This window comes from Rhincodon typus, chromosome 1 (assembly GCF_021869965.1).
Source record: "Rhincodon typus isolate 14 chromosome 1, sRhiTyp1.1, whole genome shotgun sequence".
NCBI lineage: Eukaryota > Metazoa > Chordata > Chondrichthyes > Orectolobiformes > Rhincodontidae > Rhincodon > Rhincodon typus.
The window spans coordinates 85,596,657-85,615,275 of record NC_063332.1 but is presented as its reverse complement, the minus strand read 5'-3'; the positions used below and the strand labels follow the sequence as shown (position 1 = coordinate 85,615,275).

The 18,619-nt window shown below is 38.6% G+C and overlaps 1 protein-coding gene across 3 annotated transcripts in view; it reads left to right on the top strand.

Moving 5' to 3' along the window:
- Positions 1-18,619, top strand: part of LOC109936617 (kelch-like family member 5) — a 147,426-nt gene that overhangs the window by 50,092 nt on the left and 78,715 nt on the right. For 2 of the 3 annotated variants that reach the window (XM_048618139.1, XM_048618264.1), the window contains exons 2-3: positions 1,226-1,302; positions 18,131-18,316. In XM_048618139.1, coding sequence (XP_048474096.1) covers positions 18,174-18,316 — 143 coding nt within the window. In that variant the 5' untranslated portion in view covers positions 1,226-1,302; positions 18,131-18,173. The remainder of the gene's footprint in view (positions 1-1,225; positions 1,303-18,130; positions 18,317-18,619) is intronic. The other variant, XM_048618199.1, reaches the window with a different exon arrangement.

Here is an 18,619-nt window from a genome sequence, read left to right as displayed (position 1 = left end):
CTCCCTATTTATTTCAGAACCCCCTTCCCCTTCCCCTTTTCTGATGAAGAGTCTAGGCCCGAAACGTCAGCCTCTCTGCTCCTATGATGCTGCTTGGCCTGCTGTGTTCATACAGCCCTGCATCTTGTTGTCTCGGATTCTCCAGCATCTGCAGTTCCTACTATCTCTTGTACCCAAATTGGTGTTTTCTGTAGTGAGACTAAATGTAATTCAGACTTCAATCAGGTTCCTTTCAAATTGCTAAGCTTTTCAACTAGAATGTAAAAGAAAACCTGCTCATCCTAGATTCTGATAGGCTAATCGCTTGACTTTTGTTTTGCTCTGTCCAGTCATTGAAACCCGAAAGTAAAAACAAAGTTACATTAGTACTCCAGGAGAGAGATTTTAAAATCGTGGTTCCAGAAAACTGACCTAGTAAATTTTTAAACTTCTTCACGAAAATAGACCAACACCCACATGCAACTAGTTCAAAATCCAAGCTCTAAGTATTTAAAAAAAAAGTATATAAATCAGATACCTTTTATCTCAAGTGGTAGAGCATTTAGTGACCAGAAACAATTAGCAATGGATCCAGTGGGAAGTGAAGAGAATGCAGCGAGTTATTGTGATCTGGAATGCACTTCCCAAAAAGATGATGGAAGCAGATTTGGCAGTAACTGATGGTTGGGAATTTGTGTATTTGAAATGGTTAACTTAGGCAAAGAGTGGGGAAATAGATTTTTTTCTAAGAAACAGCACAAATGACTTTCTATTCTATATGATTCTGTCTCTATGATTGTGATTTGCCAGTTTTCTTTTGCAATGCTTTGGTTTTCTGATTAATTTTATTAATATCGCCTTTATTCATACTATCCATTCATTTTTAAATTATTTGTGCAAACTCATAACATAAGTCCTCTACCATGACCAATGTTGAGTCAAATATTGGAAAAATCGAACATCATTGAGAAATTAAGGTGAAACAGATGGGGGTGGACTGATAAGAGATGTTCAAAAGTTACTTGATCATATGTTATGTTTCTACATTGGTTAAAGACTGGTTTGAGAAATAGTTAAGTATATTTCTGTTGTATTTGATGACTTTTCAATTACTTTAATTCTTGTATGAAAATATCTTGCTATTTTTCATGAAGAGTGCCCAAGTTATTATCACTTAGAGTTCTGAATCACACTAAAGTAATTGTATTATTTTGAGAGACTTCATATGAAATCTTTTGTTTTTCAGAATGACTGAAGTGATTGCATTGTTTTGGGATGCATTTTCTCATGTTCAGCTATAGGAAATTAAAAACCTGAATGTTGGTAAGTGATCTTAACTTCTTTGTTGTACTTGCAGTGGTGGTATTATTTATGTTATAAGGGTAGTTGTTTATGACAGCTTATAGAAATGCAGTTCTTCTGCAGAATTATCTGAGGGGAAAAAATCCATGTTCACAAAATCTGAATGCCTGATAAGTCAAATGTTGGAAAAATTCAAATTGCTTCAAGATATAGGAGAAAAATTTAAAAAAGACATGAGGCACAACTTTTTTACCTAGAGAGTAGTTAGTGTGTGAAGTGAACTGCCAGAGGAAGTGGTGGATGCAGGTACAATTACAGCATTTGAAAGACATTAGGATAAGTCCATGAATAGGAAAGGTTTGGAGGGATATGGGCCAAATGCAGGCAGGTGGGACTAGTTTAGTTTGGGAACATGGCCACGTGAAGCAGTTGGACCAAAGGGTTTGTTTCCATGTTGTACAACTCTATGACACAGAGATTTTAAGGAGCATCTTAAAAGAGGATTGAGAGTTGGAGAGGTTTGGGGAAGGAATTGCACGCATGGCTGCCAATGACAGAATGTTTAAAATTGTAGATGTATAAAAGACCAGGCTTGGGCTGTATTCCTCCATGAAAAGATTTGAAATCAAGGATGAAAGTTTTAATATTGAGGCATTTCTCAATCAGGCCAATGTAACTCCTCATTACAAGAGTGAAATGTGAATGATATTTGGTGAGAGTTAAGACACAAAATTATTTTTAAGGAAAGAGCAAAATGCTCTGTAGTGAAAAGAAGTTCTGCGACCCTTGTCATCTGCTTCTACAATTTCCTTCCATTGACTATCAGATTTCCAACCAAAAAGAAGTGTAGAATTTACCACCTTCACTTGGCTCATGTCTAGATCTTCCTGATTTGAGTTTATCATAAATTCTAAATGGGATGTTTTGCATTAGCTAACCTTAAATTTATGGATAACGGAAGATGATCATCTGGCGGAGAGCATTGGAATAGTTTTTCCAAAGAGAACAAAGGGTCATGGATGAAAGTTTCAGTTTAAAGGTGATGATAAAGGATCAAAATTGGATGATATGGATTTGAAACCAAGTGATCTTAGTAATATGGTGAAACCACAAAAGATGTGGTTCATTTCTGTCACCAAGGTTGTGAAAAATCCAGTTCAGCCTTAGCAAGTTGGCATAAGGAGGCATCAGGCTAAAATTGGGATTGTTGGCATTTGTTGTTTATGTATTACAGATGTCAGTTCTGGCAAAAAATTGCATCCAATGCGTGCAGTCATGTTTCTACCATGAATTTATGCCAGAGATTATCTTGGGGTAAAGGTCAAAAAAGAACTGCATCTGAAGCAAGCAGTAAACATTTGTACATGCCAATAGATTATTGTCTGTTTCTGATCCCTCTTCCAATTCTGGTTTAGCTTGAGGTAGTTAATTGGTTTTCCCACAGACAGTTTACAATATCCCATAATTTATAACAAGTCGTAAGCATTTATCCCGTTCATCACTACACTGGTCATGAAATCTTCAACTACATTCCTCATCCTGATCTCTAAGATCCACCCAGATTTCTCCCCCTTAGGTCCTGGCCATGACCCATTAGACTCCTCTCCACACCCCACCACCACTTCTGAGCTTCACAATCTTCCCACTTGATTCAGGCTAGGACTGAGTTATGTTGACATAGTGATTAAATTACTTGACAAATAATCCAGAGGTGTGGACAAATGACGTGATGACGTGAGTTCAGATTCCACAATAGTTGCTGGGGTTCACATTCCCTTGTTAATTATATCTGGAATAAAAATATCATTGTAGTAGTGGTGCTATTTGAACTGCCATTGTTTGTTGTAAATTTATTTGATTTACTCATGTCCTTTAGGGAAGGAAATCTGCTGTCTTTACCCAGCATGGCCTAGATGTGGCTCCAGGCCAAGAGCAACATGGCCAACTCCAACTTGTTGTCTGAAGTGGCATAGACACTCCATTAATGTCAGTTAGGGATGGGAAATAATTCCTAGTCTTCTCAGAGAAGCCCACATCTCATGAATTTAAACAAAATAATCCCAAAAAGACTAAAGTTTCTGCCATTACTCATGACGTATGTATCTTCTGACCTGCTTGTGGTCACTGAAGCATTCTGTTCCTCCTGCAGACCCTACAATCAATCCCAGATTTGGAACTTGGAGTACTGACCTGTGTAATGTCCTACCACAGCATACTTACAGTGCTTAGAATTTGGCATGCCCAAGTTTTTAGTTCATAGACTCAGATATACCATTAGGAGATAAATTAAAATGGTCATTCTAGCAAGGGTCCTAAGGACATGAAAGATGAAAATTGCATCGATTTTGTGGAGAGGAGGAAGTTACAGTTGTGTTTAGAACTCCAAAATAGCAATCACAGCAGGCACACACTTATGGGCAAATTGTGCCAGTTTCCATATTGGTTTGGCATTAGTCAGCAGTCAGTGAGTATCCACCAGAAGAATGGAGAAAAGGCAGAACATGAGGTCATATGTGTGCCATGTTGGAATTCCATTTTCCAGCTTATGTCTGCTCTTGACATGAGTTCAGAAACTTGGGACCCGTCATCAGTGTAACTTAAAGGGGTTATCAACTCGCATGTTTGTTTATTTTTGGCTTTTGTTTTGACTTGAAAATTGTTCAGTGTTTTCTGCATATGTTTCATGTTACATGAGTGTGCCGGGAGCAGGTTGGGAAGTGCTGAAGAACCTTTGTGATTACCTCAAGACTTCTGCACAAATCTATTGCTCCCTGACATGAATGCACAGGAATACATTCTGCTTTGAATCCAATATGGCTTGGGGAATGAACAGAGGCTACATAGAGCCAAACAAATTGCCAGAAGAGGGAGGAGGTGAGGAAGAAGGCCTCTCAAGAAGAGACCATAGACCTCAAGGATGTTCATGAAGCAAATCTCATACCTGAAACTCAAAAGAATTACGTGCAAGACTTTTGCACTTCAGTAGGGAGGCCAGCTGATATGGTCACAACTGCAACCTGAGAGGGTGGCTAGGACCCCCCTACTAGTGGCTGTAACATAATAATGTTAGTCCATCTGGTTCTTTTCAGGCTGGAGCTGGAGATATTTAGGTGAATTCAGTTTGCTAACAATTGATGCAAATGCAAGGTCACAAAAGGTTCTCTATTCATTGATAAATAATAAGTTTTCATTCATTCTGTTGCCGGAGAAGAGTTACTTAAACGAGCACGTGGTTTCTTGAGGGTTGCATGATTCCCTGTGGTGCAAGATATCCATGACTGTTCGTGCATCAAGTTCTGGGCATTGAATGTCAACCCTAACTGTCTTGCTGGAACTAAAAGGAATTCTGCTCCCTCAATATCCAGTTACTGTATAACCATAGGCAGAAAATCATTGCAACCTACTTGATTGGCACCCAGTTTATCACCTTCGAAGCTCAATCCCTCCAACACTGACACATAGGGCTTACCATCTACAAGCCTCCTCAGACAGCAACCTTTAAACATGCAATCCATACCACCTTGAAGGTTAAGGGCAGCAAATATATGGGAGCATAACCACGTTCCTGTTCCCTTCCAAGCTACACGCCATCCTGGTTTGGATCCATCTCACTGCTCTTTTGTTGTTGTGCGTCAGAATCCTGGACCTCCCTTCCTAGCAGCATTGTGAGTGCACAAGGGCTGCCACGTCCTCAAGACAATTAGGTTAGGCAATAAATGCTGAACTCGTCAGTGACACCCGCATTGCATGAAGGTACAGTAACATTTTGTTGTGTCTACCGATCACCATTGGTCACATCATGTGCTCATCTCCGTGATTAACAGCAGAAATGTGTGGTCTCACCTTTTGGTGTGCTGGCACTTGTACTACCCTTTCCTGGCTTCAGGCCACTTATGCCAGAGTCTCACCACAGATCCCAACTTGAAATTATATGCAGTATCGGTGTCTGACCTTGTGGGAATTGAGCGATGCTGCATTTTCTTTGCTGTTTTGCTAATACCTGACCAAGTTATACTTGTTTAGTATCTGAAAGGAGGAAAGCATGAGTAAGTCTTTGGCACAGGCAGGAGGGAAAATCAAGAGGTGATACTTGCACTATTTGTAGTCGGTACATTAGACATCAGTGTGCGATGAGGGTGTGATGGGAGAGAAAGAATTAGGTATGTGGATACTGTCTTTTTCAATGCTATGGCTGCATCACTTTTTTTTATTCATTCACGGGATGAGGGTGTTGCTGGCTTGGCACCATTTATTGCCCAAAGGGCAGTTCAGAGTCAACCACATTGCTGTGGGTCTGGAGTCACGTGTAGGCCAGACCAGGTAAAGGTGGCAGTTTCCTTCCCTAAAGGACATTTAGTGAACCAGATGGGTTTTTCCTGACAATTAACAATGGATTCATGGTTGTCATTAGATTCTTAATTCTAGGATTTTATTGAATTCAAATTCCACCATCTGCCATGGCGGTATTTGAATGTGATTTGGGTCTCTGGTCCAGCGGTAAAACCATTAGGCCATCACCACTGACCACAGTCTCAGTCTTAAATGTACCAAGAATGACCAGGACAGACTTGATTGTGTGGTTTGGAGCATGTAGTTGTGCCTGGCTCTCCAGTTCAGTATTGTTGCCTCCTGGTGCCTTGCAAGAGAGATTTTAAGTGTATATTTGAATGATGTGCTATTTCTTTGGGTAACCTGACAGTCATGGTTGAACAGTTAGTACATAGAAGTTGTGAGATGTAGGTAGTGAGACTTACAGCAGTGCTAAACTTGGATTGATTGGAGCATTGAATGTCAAGGATAAGACACCAAGTCATACAGATTGTTGGTACGTGAATGTTGGGTGTGTTGTGATTTTTCATATTTATCTGAGGCGAGTGGTGTAGCTCATAGGATGTGGCATTTGAAGATGACCTTCACCACTTGTGCGAGATCATTTAATGTTTTACGGCACTTCACATTGGTTCTTGATCTTGATTGCCGGTATTGTTTGCCATGGTTGTCCCTGCCTTACGAGCATGCTTGGAAGGCACCGCCAGCACCCCCTCCCAAACCACCACCACTACCACAACCAGCTTCACAAGGCCTCCAGTACATACTCCAAAAATCTTGGAATACATTATCTCGCAGGTTAAGTCATTCTTCAATGTTTCCCAAATCTGAATAATTTCCTCCTTGACCACCCACACTGCTGCAACATTAATACACTTCTCCTTTAAGAGAGACAGGCTGACTTTAAATGGTGCTAGGAATTTATAGTATTAGCCCCATGCTGAGGCATCTGAGCAGTACAATCAATACAGCCTTTGGGTGTCCTAACTTGGTTCTCAGGTTGATGAAATGAGTATGTAACACAAGTCGCATGCTGCCTGCATTGATATCATCAGGCCTATGTTAATTGTGCATTGAAATCTTCATGTACATTTTCAGAAGCCATCGAATTTAGATTTCAGAATTATTTTACTACATGTGGCTATTAAAGTATATACTTTCAATTTATCAAATTGAATGGTTATTTGTAAAGGAAGAGAGTAAATTAAAATTAGAAGAACTCAGTAAAGGTATTAAATTGATAGCTTCAGCTAAAAAAAACAGTATCGCAGAACTGTGATAGACTGAATAGCCTCCAGCTATGTTGTAATTTCTGATTGCTGTGCTAGCTGCTTTAAGAGCTACTCGACACCCTAGAGAGGACAAATGCTTAACTGTTTCAGCCAGAATTATGAAGGAGCAGAAGCACTGGTATCAATGACAGTCAAAATATATCAAATTACACAATAGTAATGGTTTTGGAAGTGGATTGAAACTGATCAAAAGTAACCATCAGACTAATAGGATTTAACAGACCCCATACTTAGCTCTCAAACTTCCCCCTCCAACTACATTCCCTCAGGACCTGAACAATCACCGCCTCCCCGCAAAATCCTTCTCCCCCAACCTTCCCCCCCCCAACCTTCCCTATCCTGCTGCTGCACCTGACTCCCTTCAGTAGAGAATACAGCAACTGACTGCTGTGAAAAGAGAGCATAGTTTGCCTTCCCCGACTGTATGAGAAAACTGTCAGAATGGAAGGATGTCGCCACAATTCTTAAGGAGCTATGATCAGAATCTGCTCTCATGAATGCAATCTGCCACTCCTCAGAATCCAGCCCATGATGTTGTGATTTTGTTTTTATATAAACCTCTATGAGGTCACCCCTCAGCCTCTGATGCTCCAGGGAAAAGAGCCCCAGCCTGTTCAGCCTCTCCCTGTAGCTCAAACCCTCCAGCCGTGACAACCTCCTTGTAAATCTTTTCTGAATCCTTTCAAGTTTCATAACTTCTTTCCTACAGCAGGGAGACCAGAATTGGATGCAGTGTTCCAAAAGTGGCCTAAACAATGTCCTGTATGGCTGCAACATGACCCCCAACTGCTCTGCTCAATGCACTGACCAGTAAAGGCAAGCATACCAAATGCCTTTTTCACTACCCTGTCTACCTGCGACTCCACTTGAAAGGAACCATGAACCTGCACTCCATGGTCTCTTTGTTCGGCAATACTCCCCAGGACCTACCATTAAGTGTGTAAGTCCTGCCCTGAATTTCCCTACCAAAATTTATCTTGATTAAACTCCATCTGTCACTCCTCAGCCCATCAGCCCATTTAATCAAGGTTGGGATGAATAGTAAAGGTCTTTTCCCCAGGGTAGAGGAATCTAAAAATACAGTGCATAAGTTTAAGAAAAATTTAAAAGGGACCTAAGGGGCAACTTTTTTGTGCAGAAGTGGTGAGTGCATGGAATGAACTGCCAAGGAAGTGGTGGGGGCTGGTACAATTACAATATTTGAAAGGCGTCTGGATGAATAAGAAGTGTGTAGAAGGATATGGGCCAAATGCTGGCAAATGGGAATAGATTAATTTAGGATATCTGGTTGGCTGTACAACTTTGTGACTCTATGTAATGCTTCCGAAAACTGAAGCACTTTCCACACGTTAATTGTAACATTTCATGTCTCACTCCCTGCAGCTTGGTTACCTTTTTATGTTCTCATTTCCACAATTTAATTAAACAAATTTTATTATACTTCAAAACGGTATGTTTTGTTAAATTGAAAACTTAATTTTCAAAGATGCTCAAAAAACTGAATTTAGTTTTATTGTGTATCTTGCAGTGAAGTAAGATGGCAAGGAGGATAATCAAAGCATTAACATAACAGAAGGGGGAATGTGATTGGAAAAGACTGTGATAGGTTGCTACATACAAGTTGCTCTTGCATTCATTTGTGGTTCAGAGGAAGGGGAGTGGTGGTGTTCAGCTTTCAAAAAGAGTTTAATGAATGCTGTCACTGTTCTTGAAAGCAGCTGGTTGGGTTATAGAAATGAAGGCGACTTGAAGTGCAATTGATTGTCGTAGTGTAGGTTGATTAAGAGTTGCACTTGATAGAAAGCAGGGGTTTGTCCTTGCCTCCTCTTCACATTATCCTCATCATCATTGTCATTAGTTGATATTCTGATGGTGGATCTTTAGGGAGACTTTATTTCCATGTGAAAGCAATCTTGTTTCAGTCAGCCAGAAGCAGGAATCTGGAAAGCATTTCTATTTAGAGAGAGCTGTGCTATATACTGCTGCTGTCTTACGGTACAGCAGAGCTGCTCTGTTGCCTTGACAATTGTTTAGGTGATCAGAGAATGTCTGTTTCTCGCAAAGAATTTGATGTGAAGCAGATTTTACGCATCCGTTGGCGGTGGTTTGGTCACCCTGCATCCCAACCTACTACATCCAGCGACAGTCGCCGGGGAGATTTTTGGAACAAAGAACAAGGCACATCAAATAGTGGAAGGAAATTCTTAGACCCTGGGCACTTGCCTTTGCCAGTGGCCTCCATTAACTGCCAGAGACCCAGCCAACAGGAAATTCAAAATTCACCACCTTGGCATACACCCAATGCTCCAGATCTTCCTGTCTTTGAGTTTACTGCTGACAGTTGCGAGGGCACACATTGGCACAACAAGCATGAAGCTGACGATGAAGGGAGCGAAGAAGAGAATGAAACGGACAGCAGTTCGTGCAGGTTAGGAATCAAAATTTAAATGAAGCAAGTGCCAATAATGCTAATTAAATGAATTTTATCGTTTTCATCCCATTGATCTGGAAATCTGTAAAATGTCTGTTTTTTTTTTTAATGCCTGTGTTGTGTTTGCCCATGTATCAGTATAAAAGCTGAGCTTATACTAAAAATTTTCATGTGCCTTCATTTTTATGGTGTTGTGTCACATATATAACCTATGAGTGTACTATGATAAATATGAACTTTTATAGCATGCAAATAAAATTCAGGGTTAAATATTTGAACAGTTGCCTGGTACATGAATAATAATTGGCTGTAAATTTATATAATGTATGACAGAGTAAATAGTTTCTTTTTTAAACTGAGAGACTACAGTGCAGCAAAATAGCATATTAACACCCCACTCTGCATGTCAGGTGTGAACTATTGCACAGAAAACAATGCATGATTACAACATAGTGCAGATTTGGAAAATATCATTGTACAATTTTTATCTGAATGAATCAAACATCTTTCAAGAAAATAGAAGTAAATGAGTACAAATTAGATTTTGTTTACCTTAGTACTACATATTGGTGGCTCAGTGGTTAGCACTGCTGTCTCACGGCACCAAGGACCCGGGTTCAGTTCCACTCTCGGGCGGCTGTCTGTGTGGAGTTTGCATGTTCTCCCCGTGTCTGCGTGGGTTTTCTCCGGGTGCTCCGGTTTCCTCCCACAGTCCAAAGATGTGCAGGCTAAGTGGGTTGGCCATGCTAAATTGCCCGTAGTGTTCAGGGATGTGTAGATTAGGTAGGTTATAGGGATGGGTCGGGGTGGGATGCTCCGAGGGTCGATGTGGACTTGTTGGGCAGAGGGCCTGTTTCCACACTGTAGGGATTCTGTGGACTCTATGGATTTCCCCCAGTATTATAGCAAGAACTTCTTTAAAATTCTTTGGTTCTAATTTTATAAAGAAAAATAATACAACTGGTTTCCCAAAGTTATCTTGCAATGACATATAGTACCCATATGTGTTGTGCTGCTTCAATCTTTTCAAGGGATGTGGGCATTTTTTGCCAGTCCCTGATTGTCACAACTGACTGACTTGTTGGGCCATTTCAAAGACAGTTCAGGATCAACTGCATTGCTGTGGGTTTGGAGTCACATGTAGGCTCGACCAGGTAAGGACTGAATTCCTCCCCTAAAAGATGTTTAATGAATCAAATGGATTTTTATCATACTTGATGATCATTTCATGGTCTCCATTACTGAGACTAGTTTTCAATTCCAAATTTAATCATTAAATTTAAATTACAACAGCTGTTGTGATGGGATTTGAATCTCTGTCCCCAGAGCAATGGCTTGAGCCTCTAGATTACTAGTCCAGTGACATTACCACTACATCACCATTTTCCCTAAATTGTGACATTGCATAGGAAATGATACTTTTTAATAGATGTGTTGATATATAGCATAAATAATGCTAATAACATTGCGCATAGTGTACATATATGGAATAAAAATGTAATGTGTACTTTTAAAAGAATATCTGATTTGTTGAATTAACACAGTTAAATTATACAGGAGGCTAAGTACATTAACTCAGTAACCATGGTCGTGTAATATTTCAGCTCTTCAATCAGTTTCTATTAGTCATTCATTATACAGTGCAGTAGATTTTTGAGACAATTAAAATATCTCTTTAATACTATTTCTTTAAAGGAATACATTATTTTAGAAAGAAAAGGCACCACTCATATACATCATAATTGTCATCGTTGCTTTGTCTATGCTTTGTCTTAAAGAACAGATTGTGTTCCAAAAACATCATATTTTACAAAACGATTGATATAATTATTACATCATTCAGTTGTATTAACAACTTTATCAGTGTTGTTATTTCTTATTATTTTTAAAATTAGAATTGTTTAAATAAGCATGCAGGCATTGTTTACATGGGCAAGACATTAAATGTAAAACAAAAGTTTTCCTTTTCAGTAATTACTGTAATACCTATTGAATAATTTGTGCATGTTTCATATTATTTGATAATGGTCTGTAGTACATGAAGATGGTTGGAATACTATATCTGGTAAATGTTATAAACCAGGTATGCCGGTCCAGAAATTGCCATCAGTAAAATGTATATTTACTTTTTTATTTTAATTTTAGCCTTTGTTTCAGCAAAATCATATTAGCAGATCCAAATAGGCACATGATATCAAACAGCTCATAGCACAATATTTAAAGATAACTAAGTACAAATATATCTATAGAAGAAATAATTACAGTAGTTAAATAATTGGCACTGTAAAGTCAAAAATAGTGTAAAGTTATAAATAAATTGTTGGCAAAATACCATTTTTTTTTTTTTTACTGTGTTTCAGACATCAATTTATACTGATTTGCTGACCCATTAGGGCATATGACTCATCAATTTATTAAAGTTGATGAATTCATAACTAAGATCTGTGCAGTTATTTTCCGAATCTAGTACCCCCACAATGCAATTCCCGATTTTAAACCTTTTGTTTAAAAATGTAAAAGATATTTTTAGTTTGTAGCCTACTTGATCTTTGCAAGCCTAGTTATGCTGTGAAACCCTCTTGGATAAGCATGTTATCTTATCAGTGATGGAGGTTTCTGTGTTTATCGGTACAGTGTTGTGTGCTGTCAGAGAAATGTGTCAAGACTGCAGGGGAATGTGCAACTACAGTATTTCCATACTGGTGCAAATCAGCACTCAAAATACATGCGGCCAGCAGGTGAATGTGTTCCAAAAATTCCCTAAATCATCTGGGAAAATTGACTCTCGAGAGCTTCCAGCAAAAGAGAAGTCACCCCCAAAAATAGGATGAAAAGGGATGGTGAGGAGCTGCTCATCTAGTCAGAGGCTAGTTTTCTCCTCTGCTTGTAACTGAAACGTTAATTTATGCCTGCTGTCTTGTGCCAGGTTAAACAATGTGGTGTCTAGGAATTGAATGCTTTCCTTGTGTGTTGTATCTTTAAGTTTAATGGAGAATTAATGGATTATTGAGGAAATTGATAAATGAGTCTCGGTGGCTCAGTGGTTAGCACTCCTGCCTCACAGTGCCAGGGACCTGGGTTCAATTCCAGCCTTGGGTGACTGTCTATGTGAAGTTTGCACATTCACCCCGTGTCTGCATGGATTTCTTCCAGGTGCTCCGGTTTTCTCCTGCAATCCAAAGGTGTGCAGGATAGGTGGATTGGCTATGCTAAATTGCCCATAGTGTTTAGGGTATGGCGTGGGTCTAGGAGGGATGCTCTTTGGAGGGTCTGTGTAGACTCGATGGGCCAAATGGCCTGCTTCTGGACTGTAGGAATTCTATTTGTGTGTGTCCAAATATCCCATTTACCAATACAAATAAGTACAAGAGGTATTCTCACTGCATGACTGTATCGTATAGTAAATGAGTTAGTTATAATGAAAAGTCAGCTCCAAAAACTAAAATGTAGCCCTTGAGAAAATCTAAAGAGGAGTCCTTGAAGGGGAGAAAAATAGTCTTGACTGTAAGTGCAAATTTAAGATTGTGCTTTTGAAATAAGCTGTTTTTTTTTTTAAAGAGAAAACATAATTTACCAAAATGCTTAGTTTGTGGTCATGCTCAATGGCCTTTTTTTAAAGGAAAAAAGCTTTACTCAGCCCCTTTAAAAAGTATCACTTTGCAAAATAGACAAAATTGGTAAATTTTCTTCAAACACATGATTTTAATTATTCATGTGGGGAAAGAGCAAATCTAGATTTTGAGTACTTCAGCTATCTTTATGGTTCTGTTGCTAACCTTGTTCTAATTAGAACATGGATTTTCGTCATGATTGTTGGAGGTCACTGTGGGACAATTAGGATAGTATATATGCATTTGCTTAAGTAATGGGCAAGGTTCAGGGCTGGTGAATATTGACTGGAAATGCATCACTAATTTAATATATTGCATCTTGTCAACTTAATGTAGGAGTTTTGATCAACTTTTTTAAAAATTATAGATAATTAAAAATAAACAAATTGAGTATGAGTGGAGGAATTATCTTAAATGAACGTTGCCTCAGTCCTCACTACAATTTAGAAGCAATAGTCAATTTTAAATATTCTTTAGCCTTAAGATTTTGCTTTTTGAAGTGAAAATTTTCAGACAGATTTTGCTATTGGCGCAAAATCAGAATGGAACTTTTAACTGCCACCTCATCCCTAAATGACCCAACCTAACAACATATTAGTTATATACGGTCGGCTACTGCTGCAGCCTCCACTACCAAAACAGAACCAGAAGCTCCTGAAAGCCAATGAGACACTTGTCACTGCACCAGAGGGGAAGTCAGACATAAATAAAAGGATGTAAATGCAAATACAATAAACTTGGCCAGGAAGATGTGAGTAATGGTTTGAACGCAGGGGAGACAAATCTACTATTGAGCCTTGTCTCTCCAGAAGACTTTCTGATGCTGTACCAGGGTATGCTGCCAATTCCCACCAGGCAGTCCTTCCCAGTAACTTATGATTTTGTACCTTAAAGCTCTGCAAGCAGCTGTACCCCAGGGATCCAGTTGGATAAATAGTATTCAGGCAGAGAAGGTCTATCCTGTACTGGTTACTTTTTACAAGATTTCCCAGATTCAAAACAAAAAGTATTTCTGGTGCTCATATGGGTTGCTTTTATATGCAATTTGACCAGTAACAATGATTCTTATGAGCTGGATGTTATTTTCTGTGTTTGTACAAAATGTTTTCCTTTTGGTAAGTGTTTGTTTAAAATACCTGCATGTACTTTGCAAAATGCTTTGGGTAACACAAGTATTGGAAAGATTGCACAACATGAATTGATCAACTCAAGTAAAAGCATAGTTGAATAAGTAACAGGTATTTTGAACTTTTGCTTTTTCTCCCACAGGGTAAACAACTTTGTCCCCACTAATGTCATTATTTCCAAATAATTGTCTCCTGTTGATCAATGAATCAATTAACTTTTTTTTGTAGGAGTTAATTGATCTATTCCATATCCATAGACTTGTGCACTTCAGAATTATTTTGTTTTGTCAGGATGTTGAAATTCCACCATTTCACTGGTCTATATGTTAGTGTTCCATGACTCTTAACCCAGTCAGTTCTTTTCAGTGGAGTGCAGAATACAACATGTGTACTTGCCTGCTGAGATGGGGGTAAACTTCAAATCGTTTCTAGTTCATTCTTAGCAACTGACTTAAGTATTAGTTGGAGAGGTTAACTGATAGAAACTACTAAAGAACAAAATAAAGGGCTAGAGTTTTAAAATTAAATTAATACATTGTGATGTTTGGAGAAATATTGGCCACAAAATTTGATAACACCGTAAATAGGAAACCGAGAGCAGTCATAAATGGGTCATTTCTGGTGGGCAGTTAGGCATGGTCAATAAATGCTGGCATAACTGCCCACGTCCCATGAGTGAATTAAAAAAAACATAAAGAATGATATGCTACAAATATCAATGCTAGGATCTCTAATTTTTGCAATTTATATTAATGATTTGGATGAAGGAACCAAAAGTATGTTTGCTAAATTTGCTGTTGACGCTTAGATAGTTAGGAAAATAACATATAAAAAGGATGTAAGGAAACTACAAAGGAATGTAGATGGCTTAAATGAGTGAGCAAAGATCTGGCAAATAGAATTATAAATATATCTGGAGTGTAATGTGGGAAAATGTGAAGTTGTCTATTTTGGCATGAAGAATAAACAAAGCATATTATCTAAATGGTGAGAAATTGCTCAGATGTAAAGGGATTTGCGTGTCCTTGTGCGTGAATTGCAAAAGGTTAGTATTTCAGATAAAATATGTAATTAGGATAGTTAATAGAATGCTATTGTGTTTTGTGAGGGAAATTGAATGCAAACAAAGGGAGGTTATGCTTCAATTGTACAGGAGATTGACACCAGATCTGGAATATTGTCTATCGGTGACTTTATTTTTTGGTTTGATTTATTATTGTCACATGTACCGAGATACAGTGAAAAGTTTTGTTTTGCATGCAGTACAGGCAGATCATACCATACAAAGTGCATTAGGGTAATAAAGCAAAGTGAAGAATACAATGCTATGGCTGCAAAGAAGGTGCACAAAGAGAAGGATGTAAATGTGTTAAAAGCAGAGAACGTGTGCCAGACCAATATTTAGAAAATATGGATTATCTTGTGAAGTAAGTTTGGACCGACTAGCTATTTATCGGCTGGCGTTAAACAAAGTAAGGTGTGACTTGATTGAAATATATAAGATCCTGAGAGCTCTTGACAGGTTGGATCGAGAAAGGATTTTTCTTGTGGGAGATTCTAGAACTAGAATCATTATTGCAGGGGTGTGGACAAAGTTTTCTGAGTATGATAAGTCTTTGGAACTTTCTTCAAAAGGTGTTAGAAACAGTTTCTTTGAAATTTTTAAGGGACAGGTAGGTATAATCTTGATAAGCAAGAGTTTGAAACATTATTGCAATGGGTGGGAATGAATTAATTGAATGAATGATTTATTGTCACATACTCAAATGTGTACAGTGAAAATGGGAATAATCAGATCAGCTATGATGTTATTGAATGAGTCAGGAGGCTTGAGGTGCTGAGCAGCCGACCCCTACTCCTAATTTCTATGTTCATCACTTGCAATAGGAACTATTTCCTCTTAGAAAACTGAGTCTGTCTCCAAATGGGCACAATTTTTGGGGTCTGACATGAGCTTAGAGGCAGTGAACAGTTGTCTGGCTGAAATGATCTTGTAATCTGGCAATTCCTACTCCTGTCTGTGGATGGCGATCCAGCATGTGAAAATAAAATCCTGGGTCAGTGACACAGTTTCGGTGAAAACAGACATGGGTCAGTTTCCAGCTGGGCACTAAAGAAGCATCTCAAATGACACCAGCATCTGCCAGTGTTATGTCAGTGTGGTATTCGTTAGTTGACTGCAGCAACATTGCTGGGGTGTTGAATTTGTTTGGGACTGGATGAGGAAAGTGGTGTGGTGAACCTTGCATGACCACTGTGGAATTTTTGAAGCATTTTAGGATGAGGATGAATAGGTTGACTAGGTGGTTTAAATATGTTAAACATAATTGGAAGATAGAACCACTAAAAGAAGTTTAAAATATTTTGGATTTTATAAATAATTACATGGGGTGACTGTTTGTTTGTTTTTTATACTCTACATGACGTATTTAAAGATAGCCATTGCCTCCCAACCACACTGACTTGTTCCCGATAGTTAACCACAGCCTTCCTGTCCTTATCCTATTGAGGCCCTTAAAAGGGCAGTTAATTGACACTTAAGGGCCTCATTCCATCTTTGCTTCATTTTTTTGGCGAAAGGACAGCAGTCAGCCCAACAGTTTTGAGAGTGTGAGCAGTTGTTGGGAGGAAGAGGGGTACCTCCTTAGGCCAAATCTCCTGAGCCCCTCGTAGAACTTTCCTTTTATCTGTGCTCCTATCCCTAAGTTGATAATTCAATGCTACTGTAATTTATATTAATTGCAACCAGATTTAAATCTCAAACAACTTTGTAAACTATTTCCTTTCACTTTAAGGTGTTTTGAACCACTTTTACTGGATTAGCCTTGTTCATTTGAAGGGATAAAGTAATGTACTGGAAAATTTAATTTCTTAGAATAAGTTTCTAATTTATCAAAATGCTTTTCCAATATTCAATATCGAATGAGCATAAATCCTTTCCAATTAAATATTGGAAGACTGAAGCCTCATTTTACTGTTTTCTCCCTCAAAGCTTCATTCCCTGACAATCAACTTCATTCCTCTCCCTGGCAAGATTCTAAGATTAAGCCAGTCTATTTATAACCTTGGCATATTTAACATTTGATTCTGAATTGAGCTCCTAACGTCATTTTTACCAGGCTATGATTGCCTATTTGCACCTCCGTAACTTTGCCGACTTCACCCCCTCTCAAGTTATCACTACGGTAACCACTCATCAATGCCTTTGTTACTTTTAGACTCAATTGTTTTCTCTTGATTCCGGTCCCACACTCTAACCTCTGTATGCTTAAGCTCATCCAAAATTCCACATCATAAATAACTACCCAGCTTTAATCAAGCCTTTTCTCATCATGTTCACTATTTAGACAGGTACATGGATAGGAAAGATTTGGAGGGATTTGGGCCAAACGTGCGCAAATTGGACCAGTTTAGTTTGGGAAATTTGGTCAGCATGGACAAGTTGGACCGAAGGGTTTGTTTCCATACTATATGACTGAGTCTGTATCTGGGACTTTGCCTCCCACCTGCAAACCTCTGTAGTCTGCTTGACACCACAGCCCTCCTGAGATATCTGTGCAAATATCTGGTTCTGGCCCCTTGTGCATTCCTAATATTAGTTACTCCACTGTTGATGACTATGCCTTCAGTTGTCTCGGCTCCAAGCTATTACCTCCCTATACCTCTTTGCCTGTCTAACTCACTCTTCTTTATGACACTAAGTAAAACCTGATCTTTTGACCAAAGCTTTTGTCTTCTGACATAGTACCTACTTCTACTGCTTGATTTAACACTTTGATAATGCACCTGTTAAGCACCTTGAAATGTATCATTATGTTAAAGACAACATTTGTTGCTCTTAGAAAGTACAATATTTCTTTTCACTATTGCAATTGATGAAAAGTAAGAACCACTTAACCACTGTTAAGGAAATTAAGAACATAAAAGTAATTCAGCTGTGTTTTAAAACATGCAAAAAGTATATGTACAGCACAGTAAAACAGTCTATAAATGGGCTTGCTTATTATTTATTGTTTCAATCACAAGCTATAGTAGTTGTAATATCTGGTTTCTTCATAGCAGGACTTCAAACAGCAGTCAGACCTTGTCCTCATGCCATACTATGGATCCTTCTGCACCTGAAGAGTGTTTTCAAGCATTAAACCATGCAGAGCAGACTTTTAAGAAGATGGAAAACTACCTTCGACACAAGCAATTATGTGATGTAGTGCTACTAGCTGGAGACCGGAGGATTCCAGCTCACAGGTAAATGGGAAATGTACCAATAAGCTTATTTATGTAATTTAAATCAATGTCCTGACCTTTTGGAAAGTCAACATTAGACCTAATTACTGTACTTTGCACTAATATAAACATTGCCTGTTTCAACCTTCATGGAATTTGTGGCACTCTATGTAACAGTTGATGGTTGCTGAGGAAACATAATAGAGGCTTTTGCAAACATTTTATGAAGTGCCTTTAGGAAATAAGTAGCTAATAATAAATAGAAGGCGATTATGATTTTCCTGATCATTTTTATAAGAATCTGTCAAAAAGAAGCCAATTATA